The sequence below is a fragment of the Leuciscus leuciscus genome, assembly GCF_965113295.1.
Source record: "Leuciscus leuciscus genome assembly, chromosome: 17".
NCBI classification, from domain to species: Eukaryota; Metazoa; Chordata; class Actinopteri; order Cypriniformes; family Leuciscidae; genus Leuciscus; species Leuciscus leuciscus.
Genome location: NC_138741.1, coordinates 1,477,012 through 1,505,000, shown reverse-complemented (window position 1 = coordinate 1,505,000; position 27,989 = coordinate 1,477,012). Strand labels below are relative to the sequence as shown.

At 37.6% G+C, this 27,989-nt stretch overlaps 1 protein-coding gene across 1 annotated transcript in view; it reads left to right on the top strand.

Moving 5' to 3' along the window:
* LOC309478893 (ryanodine receptor 3) overlaps positions 1-5,639 on the top strand; it is a 191,636-nt gene extending 185,997 nt beyond the window's left edge. The window contains 3 exon segments of the mRNA XM_082142677.1: positions 226-326; positions 926-977; positions 4,988-5,639. Coding sequence (XP_081998803.1) covers positions 226-326; positions 926-977; positions 4,988-5,083 — 249 coding nt within the window. The 3' untranslated portion in view covers positions 5,084-5,639.
* Positions 5,640-27,989: the final 22,350 nt, after the last annotated feature.

The window sequence follows — 27,989 nt, the reverse complement described above, 5'->3', positions numbered from 1 at the left end:
ATCTATATCTGTCTGTCTGTCTGTCTGTCTATCTATATCTGTCTGTCTGTCTGTCTATCTATATCTGTCTGTCTGTCTGTCTGTCTGTCTATCTATATCTATCTGTCTGTCTGTCTATCTATCTATCTATCTATCTATCTATCTATCTATCTATCTATCTATCTATCTATCTATCTCTCCGTCTGTTCAGATGAATGTGGTTCTGATGATGTTTCTTCTCCTCAGACTAAATGTTTCATCTGTGGAATCGGTAATGAGTATTTCGACACGACGCCGCACGGCTTTGAGACTCACACGTTACAAGAGCACAACCTCGCCAACTACCTGTGAGTGTGAGCGTTTATCCTCTCGAGTTCACACGCCATCACTTCAAACCCCACAAACTGAACAGCATGAGGAGAGAGGGATGCTTGCTTTATTGTAGCATTATCTTTATACGGCTATAGTTTTATAAATAATTTTAAACAATTATTTTTACATTTTCAGTTTTAATTTTAGTTAAAGTTTTAGTAATATTATTGTCTTTGTATTTTTTAATTTACTATATTTAATTTATTTTTATTTCAGTTTTAGTAATTTTAGTACTTCAACTTATTTAATTTCATTTTTTCATCTAATATTTACAGTATATTGTGCTTTATTTCTTTTTTTTTTTAACAGTTTTAATAGATTAAGTTTGAATCCAACAAGTTAGATCTTGTGCCACCCTGGATGTATTTAAATCTCATTTAAAGACTCATCTCTTCTCTCTTGCATTTGACTGTAATTAATTTGTAAGATATTGTTTTATACTTTGTTTTATAATCTTAGACTATATGTAGTGGGCTGTATGGAAAGCACTTTGGCCAACGTGTGTTGTTTTTAAATGTGCTATATAAATAAATGTGATTGATTGATTGATTGATTGAATCTGTTGATCTTGCAGGTTTTTCTTGATGTACCTGATCAACAAGGATGAAACGGAGCACACCGGTCAGGTACGTTCTGCTCTCACATCATGAGGAGGAAAAAGAAGTTAAAAAAAATTAGGCCTAAATTTAAGATTTCTATTTTTGAATTGCATATAAAAATTACAACTACACAGTTTTAACATAAACTACATCAAATAAAACATTTTATTTAGAGTTTTTCTCAAAATGTAACAAGTTTTTTCTCGAAACACAACAACTTTATTCTCGCAATTTAATGAGTTTATTCTCAATATTGTATTTCGACTTTTGTTTAATCGAGTTTAATCTCATATTATAATGACTTTAATATCGAGATGGTTTTATTTTTATATTATAGCTTGGCCCTAATCCTCTTCCATATTAAACAGACAAACGTAACGTGACGCATATTTTCCTAACTTTATAAGCAATCCAGGTTTTTTTAAATGCGATCCTAAATAAAAATGACTTGAAGCGTTTTACTGAAGCAATGCTAACGTTAGCAGTGAGATGAACGTTATATATGAATGTTAATAGTTAAACGCAAGTCAGTGTGTGCTAATAATCTCGACCAGGACGCTCTTGCAAAAGAGATTTTTAATCTCAGTGTGCTTTCTGTCCTGGTAAAATAAAGGTTATACACTGCAAAAAAATGCTTTTCTGACTCAGTATTTTTGTCTTGTTTCCAGTCCAAATAACTAAAAATTCTTAAATCAAGATGCATTTACTAAAGTAGTGAAATGCCATTAGATATCTTGGGCCCTATTTTAACGATCTGAAACGCAAGTATCAAGCGCGAAATGCAAGTAACTTTGTGGGCGGGTCTTGGGCGCTGTTGCTATTATACCGGCGGGATAAATGACTCTTGCGCCCGACGCAAATCTAAAATGTGTTGGTCTGAAGTAGCTTCATTATTCACAGGTGTGCTTTGGGCGTAACGTGAAATAAACCAATCAGAGCGTCATCTCACATTCCCTTTAAGAGCAGGCGCGCTTGTTCCATGGCGGATTGCTATTATAACGGCGGATTTGCCAGACGCACGCCAGGAGCGGTTCACACGCCGAGGAGACCGATGTTCTCGTCAGGGCCGTAAACAGTGTTGGGAAAGTTCACTTTCTACATGAACTAGTTCAAAGTTCAGTTCACAAATTTTAAAATGAACTAGTTCAGTTCATAGTTCAAACTTCAAAATTTTGAACTAAAGTTCACAGTTCCAAAAAATGAACTAGTTCAGTTCTTTTTTCCATAAGTTGCTGCGAGCTATTATTTTTCTAAATTATTGCCACAGTCCATATAAAACCACAGACAGAAATTATGTTATCAGTTTTAACACTGAAACTATGCGTCAGATTTCATCTTCATATCCAATTTTAAAATCCTTATCCAACCAGGGTTTACATAGCATTGAGGGTAGGGTTGCCAACTAAACAAATGCGGGACAATCGTGCATGGTTCTTTACAGGAAAATGAGGGACACTCAAAATATTTGTAGGCTATAGGCTAGGGCTAGGCCAACATAACACAGTAGGCCTATATGTCATTTCAGGTTCGTATGTGTTTAAAAGGTTTTCAGACAACACATTTGTTTTGATTAAAGTCATATTACACACAAACCATAGTTCAAAATAATAGCATTTATCTGAAATAGAAAGCTTTTGTAATTATACACTACTTTTAAAGGGGTGGTATAATGCCCTTTTCATAAGATGTAAAATAAGTCTTTGATGTCCCCAGAGTGTGTATGTGAAGTTTTAGCTCAAAATACCCCACAGATATTTTTATATAGCATGTTAAAGTTGTCACTTTTTGAGTGTGAGCAAAAACGCACCGTTTTGTGTCTGTTCCTTTAAATGCAAATGAGCTGCTGCTCCAGCACAGGGGGCGGAGCTTCAACAGCTAGTGTCATTTTACCTCACACAGACATGCACTGAACATTTTTTAAAACTTTTAGCCTTTAATGTTCAAACCGGATTCAGACAATGATGGAGAGACTCAAGAAGAAGTGACAACATGTAGAATACAACAGGACATTTCTGAATGGTTAGTTGATGAATTTATGTAGCTGATGTGTAGTTATCTTCTAGTCATTGATTAGCGTATTCTGTCATGATAGTCTATAAATCACATTCCCGGGGGCGGGGTTTATGTAAATTTTAGGGTTAGTGATGTCACTAACCCGGGAGGAAGCTCATGTAGTCCCTACCAGTCGTTTGTTGTAGTCCTTAAAAAGCTATTTCTTTAAAAGCAAATATCTCCCTTTGCTTTGAACTTTGAGCATTGTAACTTTGCAGATGTTGTTTATGCTCAAACAGCAACATTACACACTAACTAAAGTTAAAAAAGTGAAATCATAATCAACCACCCCTTTAAAGAAATTAAAGAAATGAATAGCCTACTTTTATTCAGCAAGTACATTTATAATGTTACGTTTTTTTTATTTCGGATAAATTTACTTTTAACTTTTTATTCATCAAAGAATCCAGATTTTTTTTTTTTTTTTTTTTTTACATTAATAATAATCAGAAATGTTTCTTGGGCAGCAAATCACATCAGTATATTATTCCCTCAGGAAGATTTCATTCTTTCTTGCGTGGCTGGATGTATGTTGGACTCACAATAATCACGTTGTTTGAATTCGTTAAAACTGATTTGCCGAAATCAAAACCCAGTCGGACAGTGAAAGAGATTTGCCGTTAGCGCGAGTCCGGATCGAAGCGACCAGACAGCGGAGGATTCTGTGCGCAAATCAAACAATGATTTGTCCCAAAATAATAATTAATTCTCAATTTAGAGTTTGTTATTCGTATGGTGGTCTGGTGCGCGTGAGTGTGGACTGTGATTGGATGATGACCGGTGTCGTGATCAAGTGCCGTGTTGCTGTTGTATCAGATTCAGTAATACATCAGTGGTTAGATCAGCGTCAATAAACGGGACAACGGAGGTTCCGAACGGGACAAATACATTTCTATAGAAATCTTGCACCCTTTTGAACGAAGTTAAACTGAGAGAGCGTGCCGTTCACAGCCACCAGAATGAACGAGTTCACAGTAACGTTCATCAGGCAGTAATAGAGTAGGCTACGTTCAGTTCACGTTCGCCCAAAATATGAACGAGTTCATGAACTATCGTTCAATGAACGCGTTCAGGCACAACACTGGCCGTAAAACACAGAGAAGTGACATTGGGGATGGAGAAACACACCCAGATTAGCTTCAGTTAAACAGGCGTATAATAATTTGGGTAAATGTGTAAGCTAGATTTATGCCTATTTTTTCACATCTTCATGGACACAACAATAATTTCCCTCGTGTGGTAATATTGTTCCTTGTAATAATGTATGATTTGCAAAATGGGAACTGCTGCATCTGTGTAGATGAGAGAAGCAAAGTGTGTGTGTGTGTTGTGCACACGCTACATTATGGCCAAGCATGCGCCCTTAAAATAGCATATGAATAACATGCGCAACACTCCACTGACTTTAGACGAGGTTTCTCCTGGTCAGTGGCGGAATTGTTTTCTGAAACTGCAAAATAGCACCAGGGAACGTTTGCGCCGGAACACGCCTCCTCTTTTCACTGAACCGCCCCCGGGAGCGCAAGTTCATTCCCTAATTTACCGATGTGTGTCTGTGGAGGGAAAAGTCCGCTGTGCGCGGGTGCAAAATAGGAATGATACATGCGTCAGTGTACAAAGTCAATTGCGCTGGGTGCGAGATAGGGCCCTATGTCTTTTTATCTGGGGGAAAAATCTAAATGAAGTGAACAAGCAAAATGATCTACTAATGGGGTCAGAAAAATACCGTAATCTTAATTCAAATGGAAAACTAGATTATTTTTCTCACCCCATTGGCAGATCATTTTGCTCGTTTTAAGCAAAAACTCACTTCATTTTGACTTTTCCCCCAGAAAACAAGACATAATGTCTAATGGGATTTGACTCATCTAGTAAATGCATCTTGATTTAAGATTTTTTAGGACTGGAAACAAGACAGAAAAGCATATTTTGCAGTGCTGATAATACTGTCAGACGTGTTTGAGATGTTTCCGGTGTCTCCGCAGGAGTCGTACGTGTGGAAGATGTATCAGGAGAGATGCTGGGATTTCTTCCCCGCTGGCGACTGCTTTCGGAAGCAGTACGAGGACCAGTTGGGCTAAACCCCGTTCCACAACACAACAGTACCTGCGTTACCTCGAGAAACAGTGCCAATTCAGTGGAGACTCTTTCCCTCCGTCGGTCTGGACGTTTGCTTTGGGTTCAAACGTTTCTTTAACTTCTTTTCGGTCAAAAAAAGCTCAACACGTTGCCTTCTTCGACCCCAAAAACCATTGCACAACGTCTTTTTTGAGAAACTGGGGTTTCCGGTCAACGTCTCTACCCGTATATGCACAAGAATCCCACTTCAGCGTTTGGAGAGCATGATGCCAAAAGCGCGTTGGACGTTCGTTCTCAGATTCCCTTCTCCTGCTTGCCGAGACGAGAGCGCGTGGCGATGAGATGCCTAATAAAAACCTTCGTGAAGTGCCTTACCTCCATTACATCTGAGCTATGCAAGATCTGCGTTTCCTCCTGATTGGTTGGTTCGACGTGTGGAGGTTTGTCATGTTCCCGTCTCCTGATTTCAGATGGAAATGCTCTTGTTTGGCTGTTTGTATGTCGTAGCTTTGCTGAATTGTGCATTTCTTTTGAAGGACAAATAAAGATATTGATGCAATAAAGCTGTTGTGTTGAAGCACGTCTTGTTGAGATCACGTGACCAGCGCTATCCTGCATTTGCCAGATTAATAAAGCGATGATGACATGGGTTCATTAGCACAGGTAATATTTGTATAAATGATGTCACATGTTCACGGTTCTCTGATGTCTGTTAATGGTCACGTGACATGCGGGAAAACAAATGTTTTATTTTGATTGTCTTCATTTTCACATTTATTTTAATCATATATTTTTGTTTAAATATCTTTGTATTTGTATTATGTATTTTACAGTTTTTTACAATTGCTATGACAGTTTTTTCAATACATTTAACAAGTTTCCTAAACTCTTAACGCACCAACACACCTAAAACACACAATTGGCAAAACGGTTAATTTCATGCTCAAAATCACACATTGTAAACTAAACTCCAAAACTAATTTTCAAAATACAATAATACACTAACACAATACACTATGTCTAACAAAACACTGCAAACATGTTTCAAAATCAAATAATTATTCAAAGCACTAACACATGTTCTCTTCCAACAGGAACATTTAGTCAATCATAACACAATGACAAAAAAAACACTATCATCAGCTGAAATTACAGAAACTGCATTATTTTATGTGTCAGTTCTGCCCTTATACAACAGACAGTATACTGTATTGTACCGATCATAGATTGTGTTTTGCACTGCAGTTTTTTTTTTTTTTTTTTTAAGTCTCTCTACATTTTTGTTTTGTTTGTAATGTAAATGCATGCATTTTGTTGTTGTTGTTTTTTTTGCAGCAGCAGCAGAAATTCAATACAACAAAATAAATGACCCTTCTTAGAGTAGCTTTATAGAATGTATGGTTTATGAAAAAAAGAAGACAGAGACAGAATTGCTGCAGTAACAGCTTTATTTGCAACAGGACATTTCTGCAAGATAACAAAAATATGCATATAGCTGCCATTTACAGTATTACTGTATGTGAAAATACAAAATATACAAACAGAAAAAGCCATCTTCTAATCTGCCCGGTCTTCTGCATTTGTCCACGTTCTCATCCACATCACACCTGATATCTTCCCTGGCAAGGCATCTTGGGAAGAATCTTTTGGCATGCCTTATCCTGGCAGTGTTCAGCTGTGATGTCTTGGTATGCAGCATCTTTTGCATACAGGAGGGACATTTGGTCCTGTGGACTATGGTCAAAAACCTTTCATCTCCAGGCTGAGAAAACTCCTCAATGGGGTTGAGGAAAGGGAAGTAAGGGGCAAGGAAAATGGACATCATCCTCTGATGGGCGTCAAACCTGGCTGTGACGGGAATGGTGGAATGCCACATTGTCCCATATTTGCATAACTTCAATCAGCTGTTTCTCACTAGCAATGGAATAATGTGAAAATACAAAATATACGAACAGAAAAAGCACCAGAAGAATTAAAAAATATTTTTTTTTTTAAAAAGAGTCATCTTCTATTTCCATAATTCAATCAGCTGTTTCTCAGTAAGAATAGAATAAAATACAGGGGATATATTTGTGTTTCAATTCACAATATAAACAGCTGTTTACCTTGACTTTAGCCTGTAAGGTTAGGTTTAGAACATGGTGTTATCTGTTCTGACATACAGTGTTAAAGCATTGGTAAATTTGGCAGTAAAAATCCATTGTTTTGGTCTTGTTTGAGCTTGTGTGTAAAAGAAGTTCAAGCATTTTAAATTTGTGTTAATTGTATGCATTTTGTGTTAAAGCAACAAGAAATGTGTTAATAGTATAGCTTACACAGACAGATGTAGTGCTAACTGTGTTAAGAGTTTTGGAAAATTGTTAAATGTATTGAAAAATCTGTCATAGCAATCGTAAAAAACTGTAATTAGAATTTTTTTGTGATTTTAAATTGTTTTAAAGTAATTTTATTTTAAAGTTAATTATTGTCGTTTTTATGATTTAATATATTTTTAGTAAGGGTTTTATTTTTATGGTTTTTATTTTCGATTTACATTTTTAGGATTTATTTTTTAAGTGTTTGTTTTGTTTTTACCTTTTTTATTTTATTTTTATGATTTAATTATTTTTGTGTTGTATTTTCTTTTTCATTTTACAATTTTTTATTTTAAGTTTAAATTTATGATTTATTTCATTTTATGAAGTGGTATTTTATTTTGATTATTTAAATTTTCTAATTAATTTATATATATATATATATATATATATATATATTTGTTTAAATTTGTCAAATTTATTTAAGTAAATACTAAGTATTATAATATTTGTTTAAATTTGTTTGTGTTTTATATTATTTATTTAAATATTTTTTTCCAGTTTTTCTTTTAAAATTATTAATTTTTCATTTCTATGATTTAATTCATTTTTTTAAGTATCTACTTTGTTTTTAATTTTGCATTTTTTTATTTAATGATTTTTATTTATTTAAAAATTGTTTAAAAATAATTTATTTTGTTTTTATTTTTATAATTTAAGTCATTTTTAGTGTTGGTTTTGTTTTTATTTTGAAATTATTTAAATTTTCCATTTGTATATTATATATAATAGTTTTGTGGTTCTCTAAAACATTTAATTTTTACATTTTGAATGCATATATCTGCTCATCACCTGTTGAGCTGTAGATTGCTTGTATAATGCATAGATAGAGTAGTTTAGCACAGGTCAGTAATGCACATAGATAGAGTAGTTTAGGGACTGTGTTTGCTCAACTGTTGCAGTGTTTGTGTGTTCTATAATTAAACGTATGGAAGAGCTGGAGCTCGGAGCGACAGACGTGAAGCCGAAGCCTCTCAGACACAGACGTCTCTCGATGTTTGTTAAAGGTCTCCCGTCACGCGAGGCCAAACGGAGTGTTTTCTGATCACAGGCGCTGAATGTCACCGGATCCGAGCCGTAATTAGGCTCCTGACGCTCGGGGCCCGACGGCCCTCGTCAACAACAGCGCCTCTCTCACTTATGTGTCATGATGCAAGGTCACACACACTACATTAATGGAGCAGATCCGTTTCAGAGGAGATCAGAACGACAGCTGATGGAGAATACTAAATCTGCTGCTTTTATGTTGTTTTTGGTCCCCGTCTGTGGCTGTGACATCATCACAGGTGACCTCATCATCATCATCATCATCATCACAGGTGACCTCATCATCATCACAGGTGACCTCCTCATCATCATCACAGGTGACCTCATCATCATCACAGGTGACCTCATCATCATCATCATCACAGGTGACCTCCTCATCATCATCACAGGTGACCTCATCATCATCATCATCATCATCACAGGTGACCTCATCATCATCACAGGTGACCTCCTCATCATCATCACAGGTGACCTCATCATCATCACAGGTGACCTCATCATCATCATCATCACAGGTGACCTCCTCATCATCATCACAGGTGACCTCCTCATCATCATCACAGGTGACCTCATCATCATCATCATCACAGGTGACCTCATCATCATCATCACAGGTGACCTCATCATCATCACAGGTGACCTCATCATCATCATCACAGGTGACCTCCTCATCATCATCACAGGTGACCTCATCATCATCATCACAGGTGACCTCCTCATCATCATCACAGGTGACCTCCTCATCATCATCACAGGTGACCTCATCATCATCATCATCATCATCATCACAGGTGACCTCATCATCATCACAGGTGACCTCCTCATCATCATCACAGGTGACCTCATCATCATCACAGGTGACCTCATCATCATCATCATCACAGGTGACCTCCTCATCATCATCACAGGTGACCTCCTCATCATCATCACAGGTGACCTCATCATCATCATCATCACAGGTGACCTCATCATCATCATCACAGGTGACCTCATCATCATCACAGGTGACCTCATCATCATCATCATCACAGGTGACCTCATCATCACAGGTGACCTCCTCATCATCATCATCACAGGTGACCTCCTCATCATCATCACAGGTGACCTCATCATCATCATCATCACAGGTGACCTCATCATCACAGGTGACCTCATCATCATCATCATCACAGGTGACCTCATCATCATCATCATATCAAAAACATGAACAGAGAAAATACGACCCAGACGACATTAAATACATTAACTTTAGCTCAGCATTTGCTTGACTTTTGCTCTTTTTTTTTATTTTTATTAATTTATGAATTATCTAATTGATCTAATATTGATGTATTTTTATAATGCCTCAACCTAAACTTATTTCAGTTACCATTTAAAAAAAAAAATATCCTTTTTATTTTTTATCAAATTTTTATATTTTAAACACGATTTTTAATGGTTTTAGTTTTAGTTAACAATAACAACACTGACTCACACTGTATGAAATGCAATTACATTCCAGATAGAAATTCTAAAATGTGTTCGAATGTCCTGTATATATTTAAGAAAAATGTGTTATTTATATATAGTATAAATTATATTTAAATATATATATATATATATATACAGTATATACATGCATGTGTGTGTATTTATATATATATACAAAATAATTATACACAGCACACCCATATATTATGTAAACATAAACGTTTATTTTGGATGTGATTAATCGTTGTTACACCCAGCACTGATTATTATAATATTTCAACCTAAACTTATTTCAGTTACAATTTGTGATTTTTCTCTTTTTATTTTTCATCTAATATTTGTATTTTATTTTAAGCTTTATTACAATTGCTGAAGATGATTTTTACTAGTTTTAGTTTTAGTTAAAGCAACACTAAAGAACTTTTTTTGCCTTAAAATAATGTTTCCAAAATGGTATCAGTGGTTCATCAGGTCGTGACAGGGAGAACGGCTCTTCTGCAGTCGCTCTGCGGCCCTATATCGGCTATAACCACACTATGCTAGTTTGTCAGATCGGGTCGCGTTTCTGTAGTTCGAATGAGACATAAGAAAACTACAGATTTGACTTGCTTTACGTCAAGCGTTACAATAGCCAATAGGTGGAGCCTATATAACAAATAGCCGTTTCTGATGTCGCAATACACTTTCATAAAATCATGCAACATTCTCTACCGTGTCTGTGGACATTGTTATTTCCAAACCCAGAGCTGGATAAACAGGAGTGCGGTAATGGACAATTCCGCTTCCAACCTGTAGGGGAACCGAAGAGGAAGAGTTCCTTAGTGTTGCTTTAAAGCAGCACTCAGTAGCTTCGGGATTTCTTCACTGTATTCTCGCTTTTTGCTGGCAGGTTTCTCTCTAGAGCTCCCACCACAGCTTCGGAATAGATATTTGACAACACTGTTGTAAAAACTCGTTGGTGATTCTCAGACACCAGAGGCTATAGATCAACGACATCAAAGCAGATGGGACATTCTTTAAAACGTCTTCTTCATTCGGGTTCGGACAGCGTGAGGGAGCGCAATAATGACAGCATTTTAGCAGATTTCTTTTGGCCGTAAAGCAATTGTTTACATCGCGAGACCTTTTATAACGCGAGACTTCCTGACGCGGCGGCCCGCCGGCTCAAAGTTGCAAGTGCGTATTTTCCGCTCACGGGCACCAGGGGGGTGCGAAACGACCACCATTCAACCCGAAATAAGTAATATAACCATTCCAATGACTCCGAAGCTGTTCAGTTAAGGTAAAAAAAGTTACTTAGTTCACCTTTAACAATAACACTGACTCACACTACATGAAATGCAATTATATTCTAAAACGAGTCTAAATGTCTGGTTTGTTCTCAGGTTCTGTAAATGTGCTTGTTTTACGGATAATTAGCAATATTTACTGAGGAGCGAGAGGAAGATTCAAAAACTGTTGTGTTGTGTGTTTGCGTTGATGAATGATGATTGTTGTGTGTTTGTGTTGCGTGATGAATGATGATTGTTGTGTGTTTGTGTTGCGTGATGAATGATGATTGTTGTGTGTTTGTGTAGCGTGATGAATGATGATTGTTGTGTGTTTGTGTAGCGTGATGAATGATGATTGTTGTGTGTTTGTGTTGCGTGATGAATGATGATTGTTGTGTGTTTGTGTTGCGTGATGAATGATGATTGTTGTGTGTTTGTGTAGCGTGATGAATGATGATAGTTGTGTGTTGCGTGATGAATGATGATAGTTGTGTGTTTGTGTTGCGTGATGAATGATGATTGTTGTGTGTTTGTGTTGCGTGATGAATGATGATTGTTGTGTGTTTGTGTAGCGTGATGAATGATGATAGTTGTGTGTTTGTGTTGCGTGATGAATGATGATAGTTGTGTGTTTGTGTTGCGTGATGAATGATGATAGTTGTGTGTTGCGTGATGAATGATGATAGTTGTGTTTGTGTTGCGTGATGAATGATGATTGTTGTGTGTTTGTGTAGCGTGATGAATGATGATTGTTGTGTGTTTGTGTTGCGTGATGAATGATGATTGTTGTGTGTTTGTGTTGCGTGATGAATGATGATAGTTGTGTGTTGCGTGATGAATGATGATAGTTGTGTGTTTGTGTAGCGTGATGAATGATGATAGTTGTGTGTTTGTGTTGCGTGATGAATGATGATAGTTGTGTGTTTGTGTTGCGTGATGAATGATGATTGTTGTGTGTTTGTGTAGCGTGATGAATGATGATTGTTGTGTGTTTGTGTAGCGTGATGAATGATGATTGTTGTGTGTTTGTGTAGCGTGATGAATGATGATTGTTGTGTGTTTGTGTAGCGTGATGAATGATGATAGTTGTGTGTTTGTGTAGCGTGATGAATGATGATAGTTGTGTGTTTGTGTTGCGTGATGAATGATGATTGTTGTGTGTTTGTGTAGCGTGATGAATGATGATAGTTGTGTGTTTGTGTTGCGTGATGAATGATGATTGTTTTGTGTTTGTGTAGCGTGATGAATGATGATTGTTTTGTGTTTGTGTTGCGTGATGAATGATGATTGTTGTGTGTTTGTGTAGCGTGATGAATGATGATTGTTGTGTGTTTGTGTTGCGTGATGAATGATGATTGATGTGTGTTTGTGTTGCGTGATGAATGATGATTGTTGTGTGTTTGTGTAGCGTGATGAATGATGATTGTTGTGTGTTTGTGTCGCGTGATGAATGATGATTGTTGTGTGTTTGTGTAGCGTGATGAATGATGATTGTTGTGTGTTTGTGTTGCGTGATGAATGATGATAGTTGTGTGTTTGTGTTGCGTGATGAATGATGATAGTTGTGTGTTTGTGTTGCGTGATGAATGATGATTGTTGTGTGTTTGTGTTGCGTGATGAATGATGATAGTTGTGTGTTTGTGTTGCGTGATGAATGATGATTGTTGTGTGTTTGTGTAGCGTGATGAATGATGATTGTTGTGTGTTTGTGTAGCGTGATGAATGATGAGTGTTTTGTGTTTGTGTAGCGTGATGAATGATGATTGTTGTGTGTTTGTGTTGCGTGATGAATGATGATTGTCGTGTGTTTGTGTTGCGTGATGAATGATGATAGTTGTGTGTTTGTGTAGCGTGATGAATGATGATTGTTGTGTGTTGCGTGATGAATGATGATTGTTGTGTGTTTGTGTAGCGTGATGAATGATGAGTGTTTTGTGTTTGTGTAGCGTGATGAATGATGATTGTTGTGTGTTTGTGTTGCGTGATGAATGATGATTGTTGTGTGTTTGTGTTGCGTGATGAATGATGATAGTTGTGTGTTTGTGTAGCGTGATGAATGATGATTGTTGTGTGTTTGTGTTGCGTGATGAATGATGATAGTTGTGTGTTTGTGTAGCGTGATGAATGATGATTGTTTTGTGTTTGTGTTGCGTGATGAATGATGATAGTTGTGTGTTTGTGTAGCGTGATGAATGATGATAGTTGTGTGTTTGTGTTGTGTGATGAATGATGATAGTTGTGTGTTTGTGTAGCGTGATGAATGATGATTGTTGTGTGTTTGTGTTGCGTGATGAATGATGATAGTTGTGTGTTTGTGTAGCGTGATGAATGATGATTGTTGTGTGTTTGTGTTGCGTGATGAATGATGATAGTTGTGTGTTTGTGTTGCGTGATGAATGATGATTGTTGTGTGTTGCGTGATGAATGATGATTGTTGTGTGTTTGTGTAGCGTGATGAATGATGATTGTTGTGTGTTTGTGTTGCGTGATGAATGATGATAGTTGTGTGTTTGTGTTGCGTGATGAATGATGATTGTTGTGTGTTGCGTGATGAATGATGATTGTTGTGTGTTTGTGTAGCGTGATGAATGATGATTGTTGTGTGTTTGTGTAGCGTGATGAATGATGATTGTTGTGTGTTTGTGTTGCGTGATGAATGATGATAGTTGTGTGTTTGTGTAGCGTGATGAATGATGATTGTTGTGTGTTGCGTGATGAATGATGATTGTTGTGTGTTTGTGTAGCGTGATGAATGATGATTGTTGTGTGTTTGTGTTGCGTGATGAATGATGATTGTTGTGTGTTGCGTGATGAATGATGATTGTTGTGTGTTTGTGTAGCGTGATGAATGATGATTGTTGTGTGTTTGTGTAGCGTGATGAATGATGATAGTTGTGTGTTTGTGTTGCGTGATGAATGATGATAGTTGTGTGTTTGTCTTGCGTGATGAATGATGATTGTTGTGTGTTGCGTGATGAATGATGATTGTTTTGTGTTTGTGTAGCGTGATGAATGATGATTGTTTTGTGTTTGTGTAGCGTGATGAATGATGATTGTTGTGTGTTTGTGTTGCGTGATGAATGATGATTGTTGTGTGTTGCGTGATGAATGATGATTGTTGTGTGTTTGTGTAGCGTGATGAATGATGATTGTTGTGTGTTTGTGTAGCGTGATGAATGATGATAGTTGTGTGTTTGTGTTGCGTGATGAATGATGATAGTTGTGTGTTTGTGTTGCGTGATGAATGATGATTGTTGTGTGTTGCGTGATGAATGATGATTGTTTTGTGTTTGTGTAGCGTGATGAATGATGATTGTTGTGAGTTTGTGTAGCGTGATGAATGATGATTGTTGTGTGTTTGTGTTGCGTGATGAATGATGATAGTTGTGTGTTTGTGTTGCGTGATGAATGATGATTGTTGTGTGTTTGTGTTGCGTGATGAATGATGATTGTTGTGTGTTTGTGTTGCGTGATGAATGATGATTGTTGTGTGTTTGTGTTGCGTGATGAATGATGATTGTTGTGTGTTGCGTGATGAATGATGATTGTTGTATGTTTGTGTAGCGTGATGAATGATGATTGTTGTGTGTTTGTGTAGCGTGATGAATGATGATAGTTGTGTGTTTGTGTAGCGTGATGAATGATGATTGTTGTGTGTTTGTGTTGCGTGATGAATGATGATAGTTGTGTGTTTGTGTAGCGTGATGAATGATGATTGTTGTGTGTTTGTGTAGCGTGATGAATGATGATAGTTGTGTGTTTGTGTAGCGTGATGAATGATGATAGTTGTGTGTTTGTGTAGCGTGATGAATGATGATAGTTGTGTGTTTGTGTTGCGTGATGAATGATGATTGTTGTGTGTTTGTGTAGCGTGATGAATGATGATAGTTGTGTGTTTGTGTAGCGTGATGAATGATGATAGTTGTGTGTTTGTGTAGCGTGATGAATGATGATAGTTGTGTGTTTGTGTAGCGTGATGAATGATGATTGTTGTGTGTTTGTGTTGCGTGATGAATGATGATTGTTGTGTGTTTGTGTTGCGTGATGAATGATGATTGTTGTGTGTTTGTGTAGCGTGATGAATGATGATAGTTGTGTGTTTGTGTAGCGTGATGAATGATGATAGTTGTGTGTTTGTGTAGCGTGATGAATGATGATAGTTGTGTGTTTGTGTAGCGTGATGAATGATGATTGTTGTGTGTTTGTGTAGCGTGATGAATGATGATAGTTGTGTGTTTGTGTAGCGTGATGAATGATGATTGTTGTGTGTTTGTGTAGCGTGATGAATGATGATAGTTGTGTGTTTGTGTAGCGTGATGAATGATGATAGTTGTGTGTTTGTGTAGCGTGATGAATGATGATTGTTGTGTGTTTGTGTAGCGTGATGAATGATGATAGTTGTGTGTTTGTGTTGCGTGATGAATGATGATTGTTGTGTGTTTGTGTTGCGTGATGAATGATGATAGTTGTGTGTTTGTGTAGCGTGATGAATGATGATTGTTGTGTGTTTGTGTAGCGTGATGAATGATGATAGTTGTGTGTTTGTGTAGCGTGATGAATGATGATAGTTGTGTGTTTGTGTAGCGTGATGAATGATGATTGTTGTGTGTTTGTGTAGCGTGATGAATGATGATAGTTGTGTGTTTGTGTAGCGTGATGAATGATGATTGTTGTGTGTTTGTGTAGCGTGATGAATGATGATAGTTGTGTGTTTGTGTAGCGTGATGAATGATGATAGTTGTGTGTTTGTGTAGCGTGATGAATGATGATAGTTGTGTGTTTGTGTAGCGTGATGAATGATGATTGTTGTGTGTTGCGTGATGAATGATGATTGTTGTGTGTTTGTGTAGCGTGATGAATGATGATTGTTGTGTGTTTGTGTTGCGTGATGAATGATGATTGTTGTGTGTTGCGTGATGAATGATGATTGTTGTGTGTTTGTGTAGCGTGATGAATGATGATTGTTGTGTGTTTGTGTAGCGTGATGAATGATGATAGTTGTGTGTTTGTGTTGCGTGATGAATGATGATAGTTGTGTGTTTGTGTTGCGTGATGAATGATGATTGTTGTGTGTTGCGTGATGAATGATGATTGTTTTGTGTTTGTGTAGCGTGATGAATGATGATTGTTTTGTGTTTGTGTAGCGTGATGAATGATGATTGTTGTGTGTTTGTGTTGCGTGATGAATGATGATTGTTGTGTGTTTGTGTTGCGTGATGAATGATGATTGTTGTGTGTTGCGTGATGAATGATGATTGTTGTGTGTTTGTGTAGCGTGATGAATGATGATTGTTGTGTGTTTGTGTCGCGTGATGAATGATGATTGTTTTGTGTTTGTGTAGCGTGATGAATGATGATTGTTGTGTGTTTGTGTTGCGTGATGAATGATGATTGTTGTGTGTTTGTGTTGCGTGATGAATGATGATTGTTGTGTGTTTGTGTTGCGTGATGAATGATGATTGTTGTGTGTTTGTGTTGCGTGATGAATGATGATAGTTGTGTGTTTGTGTTGCGTGATGAATGATGATAGTTGTGTGTTTGTGTTGCGTGATGAATGATGATAGTTGTGTGTTTGTGTTGCGTGATGAATGATGATTGTTGTGTGTTTGTGTTGCGTGATGAATGATGATGGTTGTGTGTTTGTGTAGCGTGATGAATGATGATTGTTGTGTGTTTGTGTAGCGTGATGAATGATGATTGTTGTGTGTTTGTGTAGCGTGATGAATGATGATTGTTGTGTGTTTGTGTAGCGTGATGAATGATGATTGTTGTGTGTTTGTGTTGCGTGATGAATGATGATTGTTGTGTGTTTGTGTTGCGTGATGAATGATGATAGTTGTGTGTTTGTGTTGCGTGATGAATGATGATAGTTGTGTGTTTGTGTTGCGTGATGAATGATGATAGTTGTGTGTTTGTGTTGCGTGATGAATGATGATTGTTGTGTGTTTGTGTTGCGTGATGAATGATGATTGTTGTGTGTTTGTGTTGCGTGATGAATGATGATTGTTGTGTGTTTGTGTTTGCTTGATGAATGATGATTGTTGTGTGTTTGTGTTGCGTGATGAATGATGATTGTTGTGAGTTTGTGTAGCGTGATGAATGATGATAGTTGTGTGTTTGTGTTGCGTGATGAATGATGATAGTTGTGTGTTTGTGTTGCGTGATGAATGATGATTGTTGTGTGTTTGTGTTGCGTGATGAATGATGATAGTTGTGTGTTTGTGTTGCGTGATGAATGATGATAGTTGTGTGTTTGTGTCGCGTGATGAATGATGATTGTTGTGTGTTTGTGTAGCGTGATGAATGATGATTGTTGTGTGTTTGTGTTGCGGGATGAATGATGATAGTTGTGTGTTTGTGTTGTGTGATGAATGATGATTGTTGTGTGTTTGTGTTGCGGGATGAATGATGATAGTTGTGTGTTTGTGTTGCGTGATGAATGATGATAGTTGTGTGTTTGTGTTGCGTGATGAATGATGATAGTTGTGTGTTTGTGTTGCGTGATGAATGATGATTGTTGTGTGTTTGTGTTGCGTGATGAATGATGATTGTTGTGTGTTTGTGTTGCGTGATGAATGATGATAGTTGTGTGTTTGTGTTGCGTGATGAATGATGATAGTTGTGTGTTTGTGTTGCGTGATGAATGATGATTGTTGTGTGTTTGTGTTGCGTGATGAATGATGATTGTTGTGTGTTTGTGTTGCGTGATGAATGATGATAGTTGTGTGTTTGTGTTGCGTGATGAATGATGATAGTTGTGTGTTTGTGTTGCGTGATGAATGATGATAGTTGTGTGTTTGTGTTGCGTGATGAATGATGATTGTTGTGTGTTTGTGTTGCGTGATGAATGATGATGGTTGTGTGTTTGTGTAGCGTGATGAATGATGATGGTTGTGTGTTTGTGTAGCGTGATGAATGATGATTGTTGTGTGTTTGTGTAGCGTGATGAATGATGATTGTTGTGTGTTTGTGTAGCGTGATGAATGATGATTGTTGTGTGTTTGTGTTGCGTGATAAATGATGATTGTTGTGTGTTTGTGTTGCGTGATGAATGATGATAGTTGTGTGTTTGTGTTGCGTGATGAATGATGATAGTTGTGTGTTTGTGTTGCGTGATGAATGATGATAGTTGTGTGTTTGTGTTGCGTGATGAATGATGATTGTTGTGTGTTTGTGTTTGCTTGATGAATGATGATTGTTGTGTGTTTGTGTTGCGTGATGAATGATGATTGTTGTGAGTTTGTGTAGCGTGATGAATGATGATTGTTGTGTGTTTGTGTTGCGTGATGAATGATGATTGTTGTGTGTTTGTGTTGCGTGATGAATGATGATTGTTGTGTGTTTGTGTTTGCTTGATGAATGATGATTGTTGTGTGTTTGTGTTGCGTGATGAATGATGATTGTTGTGAGTTTGTGTAGCGTGATGAATGATGATAGTTGTGTGTTTGTGTTGCGTGATGAATGATGATAGTTGTGTGTTTGTGTTGCGTGATGAATGATGATTGTTGTGTGTTTGTGTTGCGTGATGAATGATGATAGTTGTGTGTTTGTGTTGCGTGATGAATGATGATAGTTGTGTGTTTGTGTCGCGTGATGAATGATGATTGTTGTGTGTTTGTGTAGCGTGATGAATGATGATTGTTGTGTGTTTGTGTTGCGGGATGAATGATGATAGTTGTGTGTTTGTGTTGTGTGATGAATGATGATAGTTGTGTGTTTGTGTAGCGTGATGAATGATGATTGTTGTGTGTTTGTGTTGCGGGATGAATGATGATAGTTGTGTGTTTGTGTTGCGTGATGAATGATGATAGTTGTGTGTTTGTGTTGCGTGATGAATGATGATAGTTGTGTGTTTGTGTTGCGTGATGAATGATGATTGTTGTGTGTTTGTGTTGCGTGATGAATGATGATTGTTGTGTGTTTGTGTTGCGTGATGAATGATGATAGTTGTGTGTTTGTGTTGCGTGATGAATGATGATTGTTGTGTGTTTGTGTTGCGTGATGAATGATGATTGTTGTGTGTTGCGTGATGAATGATGATTGTTGTGTGTTTGTGTAGCGTGATGAATGATGATTGTTGTGTGTTGCGTGATGAATGATGATTGTTGTGTGTTTGTGTTGCGTGATGAATGATGATTGTTGTGTGTTTGTGTTGCGTGATGAATGATGATTGTTGTGTGTTTGTGTAGCGTGATGAATGATGATTGTTGTGTGTTTGTGTTGCGTGATGAATGATGATTGTTGTGTGTTTGTGTTGCGTGATGAATGATGATTGTTGTGTGTTTGTGTTGCGTGATGAATGATGATTGTTGTGTGTTTGTGTTGCGTGATGAATGATGATTGTTGTGTGTTTGTGTAGCGTGATGAATGATGATTGTTGTGTGTTTGTGTAGCGTGATGAATGATGATTGTTGTGTGTTTGTGTTGCGTGATGAATGATGATTGTTGTGTGTTTGTGTAGCGTGATGAATGATGATTGTTGTGTGTTTGTGTAGCGTGATGAATGATGATTGTTGTGTGTTTGTGTAGCGTGATGAATGATGATTGTTGTGTGTTTGTGTTGCGTGATGAATGATGATTGTTGTGTGTTTGTGTTGCGTGATGAATGATGATTGTTGTGTGTTTGTGTAGCGTGATGAATGATGATTGTTGTGTGTTTGTGTAGCGTGATGAATGATGATTGTTGTGTGTTTGTGTAGCGTGATGAATGATGATTGTTGTGTGTTTGTGTTGCGTGATGAATGATGATTGTTGTGTGTTTGTGTTGCGTGATGAATGATGATTGTTGTGTGTTTGTGTTGCGTGATGAATGATGATTGTTGTGTGTTTGTGTTGCGTGATGAATGATGATTGTTGTGTGTTTGTGTAGCGTGATGAATGATGATAGTTGTGTGTTTGTGTTGCGTGATGAATGATGATAGTTGTGTGTTTGTGCATCAGTCTGCTGTGTGTTAATGAAGGTTTAATGTCACACACAGCCTGAAGGGAAACTCGGGAACTCGTTTGATCAGCATCGAATCAGAGAATCAGTTCATCAGGATTACAGACATTTAAAGCTTTAATTCAGGTTTAATTGTGGAAGAGCAGAATATGTGCTGATCCTGTTTCTGCAGCCACGACTCACGATGATGATGATGATGATGATGATCAACGTTCAATATCAGCATATGAGCTGGATTATTCTGCTGGTGTGTCTGAGCGTGTGCGTGTGTGTGAGTGTGAGCGCATGTGTGAGAGAGAGTGTGTGAGTCTTCTTTGATGACGAGGACGGAGCAACCTGTCACTCACATGACATCCACCAATAGCAAACCACAACCATCCAATCAAGCCCCGCCCACATGTGTTCTTGTTCCTGAAGCGTTTCTCTCTGATAAACGACACAATAGAGGAGAGAAGACCAGCTCTACTTCTCTTTCATGGCAGCAGCAGTACATGTGTGCCGTGGTGTTTCACAGGTAGCATGTAAAGATCAGTATCTGATGCATCATCACTGCTGTGAACGAGAAGGTTTGTGGGTATTTCTGATGTTTCTCCAGCTCTGCACTGCAGGTCACATGATGTTCATTTGTGAATGACGTCACTGATGAATTATGAGACCAGGAAGAGTTTAAGAAGGCTAAAAAGATCACCTTATGATAGAAAATTGGAGACCTATTACGCTTTTAAATATAGATTACAAAATTATTTCATTGGTATATGCTAAAAGGTTAAAAAAAGATCTTGGAGAAATTATCGCCGAAACTCAAACTGGATTTATGGCCAACCGTCATATTAGTTCCAACATAAGGCTTGTTCTTGACTTATTAGACTACTCTGAAAACATTGATAATGACTCCCTTATAGTTTTTCTTGATTTTTACAAGGCTTTTGATACGGTGGAACATCATTTTTTATTTAAAACACTTCAAACCTTTGGTTTTGGTCAAAATTTTATTTCAACAATAGAAATGTTTTATAAAAATATTGACAGTTGTGTCATACTATATCCAAACACTACCAAAAGATTTCCAGTGCTGAGATCTGTCCGTCAAGGCTGTCCGATTTCTCCCTTTTTATTTTTGATTGTTGTCGAATTGCTCTCATTACATATTTTAAATAACCCAATAATTAAAGGTTTGTCTATTTTTGGTAAGGAAATTAAATTGACCCAACTAGCTGATGATACAGCATTATTCTTAAAGGACAAACATCAGATTGAAAATGCTGTAGCATTAATAGACGAATTCTCAGCTGCTTCTGGACTAAAATTGAATAAATCTAAATGCGAAATTTTATGTCTGTTTGAAACAAATGTTAAAACCATATATAATATGCCTGTTAAAAATTGTATTAGATATCTTGGTGTTTTTGTTTGTAAGAATGTTATAGAGCGCCAACGACTTAACTTCACCCCTAAAATGAAAAAATCTAAAACTATATTGAACCTATGGCTTCAAAGAGACTTATCAATCTGAGGTAGGGTCCTTTTGACTAAAGCTGAAGGAGTTTCTAGATTTGTGTATCCAGCACTCTCTCTTAATGTTTGTGATTCTACATGTAAAGAAATCAATGATATGTTTGTCAAATTTGTATGGAAGAACAAGCACCATCATTTGAAAAAAGCTTTGCTTTCTGGTCCTAAAGCTAAAGGTGGTTTTGATCTATTAGATTTTGTGGATTTAAATTATACATTTAAAGTTAAATGGTTAAAGGAATCCTTAAAAGCTCCAGATTCATTATGGAATTTTATTCCTCATAATATATTCAAGAAGGTTGGAGGTCTCAAGTTCTTACTGTCTTGTAATTACAGTATTTCTAAATTACCAGTTAAGATGTCGGAATTTCATCACCAAGCTCTGTTGGCCTGGAAGCTGTGTTATTCACATAACTTTTCACCACATAAATCCATCATTTGGAACAATGAGTGTATTACTAAAAGGAACAAATCATTGTATTTACAAAACTGGATAGATAAAAATATCATTTTTTTAAAAGACTTATTTAGCCCTAATGGTCAACTTCTTAGCTATGAAGACTTTCTTACACAGAAAACTTTCCCGGTAAAATTGAAAGAATTTAGCTCAGTAATTAACTCTATTCCCAGTGGAATATTAGAATTAATGAAAAGCTATGTAGAGCAAAATGTACAACACACTACTCCTAACATTCTTTACATAAACGGTATTGACATTCTAAGCAAAAAATGTACTAATAAACATATCAGAGAATGTTTCTACAATGCCAAAAAAATAATACCTAGGGGGAAATTTTTCTGGAATGCTATTTTTATGGATATTAATTGGCAGAAAGCATGGCTTGTTCCTTTTAAATTTTGTGTCACAAATAAAATTAGAGAATTACATCTAAAAATACTACATAACATATACCCATCTAAGATGTACATTTCAAGATTTCTTGATATTGATAACAAATGTACTTTTTGTAAAAATGAACTTGAAAATGTAACCCATTTGTTTTATGGTTGTTCATACAGTAATGCATTTTGGAAAGAACTTGAGAATTATATATTATGTAAAACAAAACACAAAATCAACATTGAGGGGAAGAACATTATTACATATTTTGATTTCAAAGAAAAGAAACTATGTACTATAGTAAACCTTTATATTTTGTTAGGCAAGTTTCATATCCATAAATGTAAATTCCAGAATTCTTCACCATCGTTTAAGTTGTTTTTGATAGAGGTGGATTTTTATTTTAAGTCTCTTAAATTAATTACAAACAAGAAATGCATATCAGTAATGAACATTCATTCAGAAATGTTTAATGGATAATATGTCACTAGAACTATTTTTGTCATGAGATACAAATCTGTCACAAAATTTGTTTTTCTTTATTGGTAATTTGATGTGTTTTTTTTTTTGTTTGTTTTTTTGTTTTTTGTTTTTTTGTGGTTTTTTGTTTTTTTACCTTTAATTTATTGTATTGTTACTATTATAACGAATGTGAACTGGAAAGACTGAAATGTTGTTGTTATAACTTTAAAAAAAAAAAGAAAAAAAAAAAAAAAGAAAAAGAGTTTAAGAAGGCTAAGTCAGATATCACTAATACGTGTAATAATACTCATTCACACACCCTGATGATGCTGACACACGTCACACGAGAACTGATCTGAATAATGACTGCTGTTTTCTGTTGAGCTGAATCTGAATTTGGTTTCATAATTGAATTGACTTAATTTTCCTGTTTATGACTTCATGCTTTGAAGCATTCCATGCTTCGATTTTTGATTGTGATTTGAGTACTTAAGTACTTTATTTACACCTAAAAGCATCAGATGACCTCAGAAGTCACTTGCACAACTGTTAGAGTATTTTATTGTGATTATTAGGGGCCAAGCACCGAAGGTACGGAGGCACCTATTGTATCTGTTCCCGTTCTTATTCTTCTTCTTCCGACTGGGAGTCTATGGCAGCCCATAGAACCGCTTGCGGGAAAGTTATGAAATGTGGCACACTGATAGAGGACAGTCTGAAAAGTCACCATAGCAAATTTGGAGTCTCCAACTCAATCCCTCTAGCGCCACCAACTGTCCAAAGTTTCACTCATGTTTATGCTAATAACTTTTGAACCACAAGGGCTAGAAACAAAATTCCATGTTCCTCTGATTCCTGAGCTCAAGCCGATTCGACAGCACTCTATGACGTCATTTTCCGTCATGGAAATTTGTCCACCATTTTGAATTATCTGAAAAACCTACTTTTTCGAACTCCTCCTAGGCCGATGCTCCGATGTTCACGAAAATCGAATCATATCATCTCCAGACTGAGCCGACTAAAAGTTATGGATTTCGTGTCGATAGACGAAACCGTTTTCGTATAGCGCAGCAGCAAAGTTGAGGCATGATGCTAATAGCACTATTCAGGCTTTATCTCTGCAATGCCTTGACATATTGACACCAAACTTTGTATGTGTCATTAGCCCCTTTCACACAGCGCTTTGAACCCAGCAAATTGCCAGAGCGCCTTCTGTGTGAACGCAAACTCGACCCGGGATTTAAGCCGGGATCGATGCCGGGTCGGGACCTAGTAACATTGCCGTGTTCAGTCCCGGAAACGCGCGCTGTGTGAACAAAAGCCGTAATAATGCCGTGTCGTAGTGATGACGCTGAAGCCGGGCTCGTTCTCCAGCTGTGAAACGGTATGTAATGCGCAAGTTTATGATCGAATCAGAGAAACAAATGCACAGGCGTGGTTTCTCGAGAGAGAGAGAGAGATCGCAGCTCATAAGCAAATTTAAGACGCTGCTGAGATTACAAGTCACATCGATGTCACGTGTCTTTACGGCATTTTTACGGGTTGTGTGTGAACGCACTCTCTGATTCCGGAAAATCACTGGCAGTGTGAATGACCAAAATCAAACAAACCCGGGTCAAATCCCGGGTCACTTTATCCGTGTATTTTCCGGAATCTCTGTGTGAAAGGGGCTATTGTCACTTCACTCTGACCACATCACATCAGTTTTGTAACTGCGCCACCTATTGGTCGAAAGTGATAATCAATTAAATCATATTTTGAATTACTGTTTCTATGATTTTTCAGCCATTTTGCCTAAAATCCTCTTTAAATGTCTTTAATTGCTCATTGTTGCAGTTGGTCTGACACCTTCAGCCATGTTGGCATGTCTTGTCGTCTTATTCTGCTTGGCCCCGGTAATTGCTGCTATATTTGAGTATTATATCCTCTTCTTTTTTTTTTTGGAAGCTTTGCATCCTCATTTATTTCCAGTGCATGAACATCTGCTGAATATCTTCTTTTATGTTCCACTGAAGAAAGTCGAACGGCTTTGAACAACATCTGAGTGAGTAAATATTTGGATGAATTATTCCATGGTTGATCTCTCTAAATGCACCAATCACAGCAGTCATCAGTTATCCAATCACAGCCTCTGAGCCGAAGTCACATGATGAGGTTTGAGGGATTTATTCAGTAAAAGTGTTTCCACCGCAGTTTATGTGCAGATCTTATTATCGGATAAAGAAATGATCCGTCTCAACTGAGTGCATTCGTTTATGGGCATCTTTATAATTTATGTGCATGTTGGCATTTCCTTCCAGAGTTTTTATGCATATCCCAAAATTTGCATAAAAACCAGTGGGTGAAAAATGAATCATGTGCGATGCTTTCAGACGTTCACTTCTGTTCTTCCTCTTCCTCTGTTCTTCCTCTGTTCTTCCTCTTCCCCTGTTCTTCATCATCCTCTGTTCTTCCTCTTCCTCTGTTCTTCATCATCCTCTGTTCTTCCTCTTCCAATGTTCTTCCTCTGTTCTTCCTCTTCCTCTGTTCTTCCTCTTCCTCTGTTCTTCCTCTGTTCTTGTTCTTACTCTTCCTCTGTTCTTCCTCTTCCTCTGTTCTTCCTCTGTTCTTGTTCTTCCTCTGTTCTTCCTCTTCCAATGTTCTTCCTCTGTTCTTCCTCTTCCTCTGTTCTTCCTCTTCCTCTGTTCTTCCTCTGTTCTTGTTCTTCATCATCCTCTGTTCTTCCTCTTCCAATGTTCTTCCTCTGTTCTTCCTCTTCCTCTGTTCTTCCTCTGTTCTTGTTCTTCCTCTTCCTCTGTTCTTCCTCTTCCTCTGTTCTTCCTCTTCCCCTGTTCTTCATCATCCTCTGTTCTTCATCTTGGTGGTCAATGGTCTTGCTCCAGCCTATCTCTCTGACTTACTTTCTCCTTATATTCCCCCTCGAGCTCTCCGATCTTCTGGCTGTGAACTCCTCTGTGAGCGGAGATTTCGTCTGTCGTCTATGGGTGGCAGGTCTTTCTCTGTTATTGCCCCTAAGCTATGGAACTCTCTTCCGTTGGCTCTCAGGACAACAACCACGTTGCATGAATTTAAGCATAAACTCAAAACCCATTTGTTTAATCAGTATTATCAGTCATGAAAATGTTAATTTGACATGACACAGTCACAATGTTAACCTAGGTACCAATAATCTATTGCATCTTTACTCCAACTGCCCACCATGCTGTCTGTGATTAATGTTTGTTGCCTCTGTTTTATGTTTGTATTGCAAATGTAATGCGATTTGCAACTGCAATCGCCCATTACTTGGACTGGGCAAATGTCCATTGTCCGTTTATTTGTAAACTGCTTGTTATTTACTGTCATTGTGAAGCGTCCTTGAGCTTGGGAAAGGCGCTATATAAATTAAACTTATTATTATTATCTTCCTCTGTTCTTCATCATCCTCTGTTCTCCTTCTTCCTCTGTTCTTCATCATCCTCTGTTCTCCTTCTTCCTCTGTTCTTCCTCTTCCTCTTTTCTTCCTCTTCCTCTGTTCTTCCTCTGTTCTTGTTCTTCCTCTGTTCTTCCTCTGTTCTTCATCATCCTCTGTTCTTCCTCTTCCTCTGTTCTTCATCTTCCTCTTTTCTTCATCTTCCTCTGTTCTTCATCTTCCTCTGTTCTTCCTCTGTTCTTCCTCTTCCTCTGTTCTTCCTCTGTTCTTCCTTTTCCTATGTTCTTCCTCTGTTCTTCATCTTCCTCTTTTCTTCATCTTCCTCTGTTCTTCCTCTTCCTCTGTTCTTCATCTTCCTCTGTTCTTCCTCTGTTCTTCCTCTTCCTCTGTTCTTCCTCTGTTCTTCATCTTCCTCTGTTCTTCCTCTGTTCTTCATCTTCCTCTTTTCTTCCTCTTCCTCTGTTCTTCGTCTTCCTCTGTTCTTCCTCTTTTCTTCATCTTCCTCTGTTCTTCCTCTTCCTCGGTTCTTCCTCTTCCTCTGTTTTTCCTCTGTTCTTCATCTTCCTCTGTTCTTCCTCTGTTCTTCCTCTTCCTCGGTTCTTCCTCTTCCTCTGTTTTTCCTCTGTTCTTCATCTTCCTCTGTTCTCCTCTTCCTCTGAGTTCATGTTGATCTGCAGTCTCTGTGTGATGATGATCTTCATCAGTGATCAGTGAATCCAGCACTGAGGAAGAGGAGGAATGTTGTGAAGAAGAGCTGAAGGTCTTGCTGGTGTTTTATTATGATCGTCCCCCAGACACACCAAAGCTGAGCGACACCGCTGGCACACACACACACACACACACACACACACACACACACACACACACGATAAACTCAGAGTGACAGGACATGTGCTTCTGACATTTCCTGTAGCTCTATGTGTGTGTGTGTGTAAGGGGCAGGTTTAGGGGTTGGGTTAATGTAAGAGGATAAAATATACAGTTTGTACAGTAGAAAAACCATTAGGTCTATGGAATGTCCCCATTTAATTAGCTAAGTAATCGTTGTGTGTGTGTGTGTGTGTGTGTGTGTGTGTGTGTGTGTGTGTGTGTGTGTGTGTGTGTGTGTGTGTAACGGGAAGGTTTAGGGGTAGGCTTAGTGTAAGAGGATAAAATATACAGTTTGTACAGTAGAAAAATCATTATGTCTATGGAATGTCCCCATTTAATTAGCTAAGTAACAGTGTGTGTGTGTGTGTGTGTGTAGCAGATGGTGTTCAGTGCTGGACGTGTGACACGTCAGAGGAGCGTTTGGGATTCAGGTTCAGTTCTTCTGTAGCTCATAATCAGATGTGTTTGTTGAGGCTGAAACACACATCTGTTCTGTAGAAGCAGTTGCACAGAGTAAGTGTGTTAATCAGAGCTTAGAGTTCTGCCGTTTTCAAATCAACCAGAACAAGCAGTTTCAGCCAGTGTGGGGAGTTACACCAGACTCACATTAACCACACCCCCTCATGGATAAACCCCGCCCCCTCACAACAAACCCCGCCCTCTGAACACATCAACTCTTTCCCAATTTCCGTATTTTTGTATAATCGCATCACCCTGGTTCCTTCAAC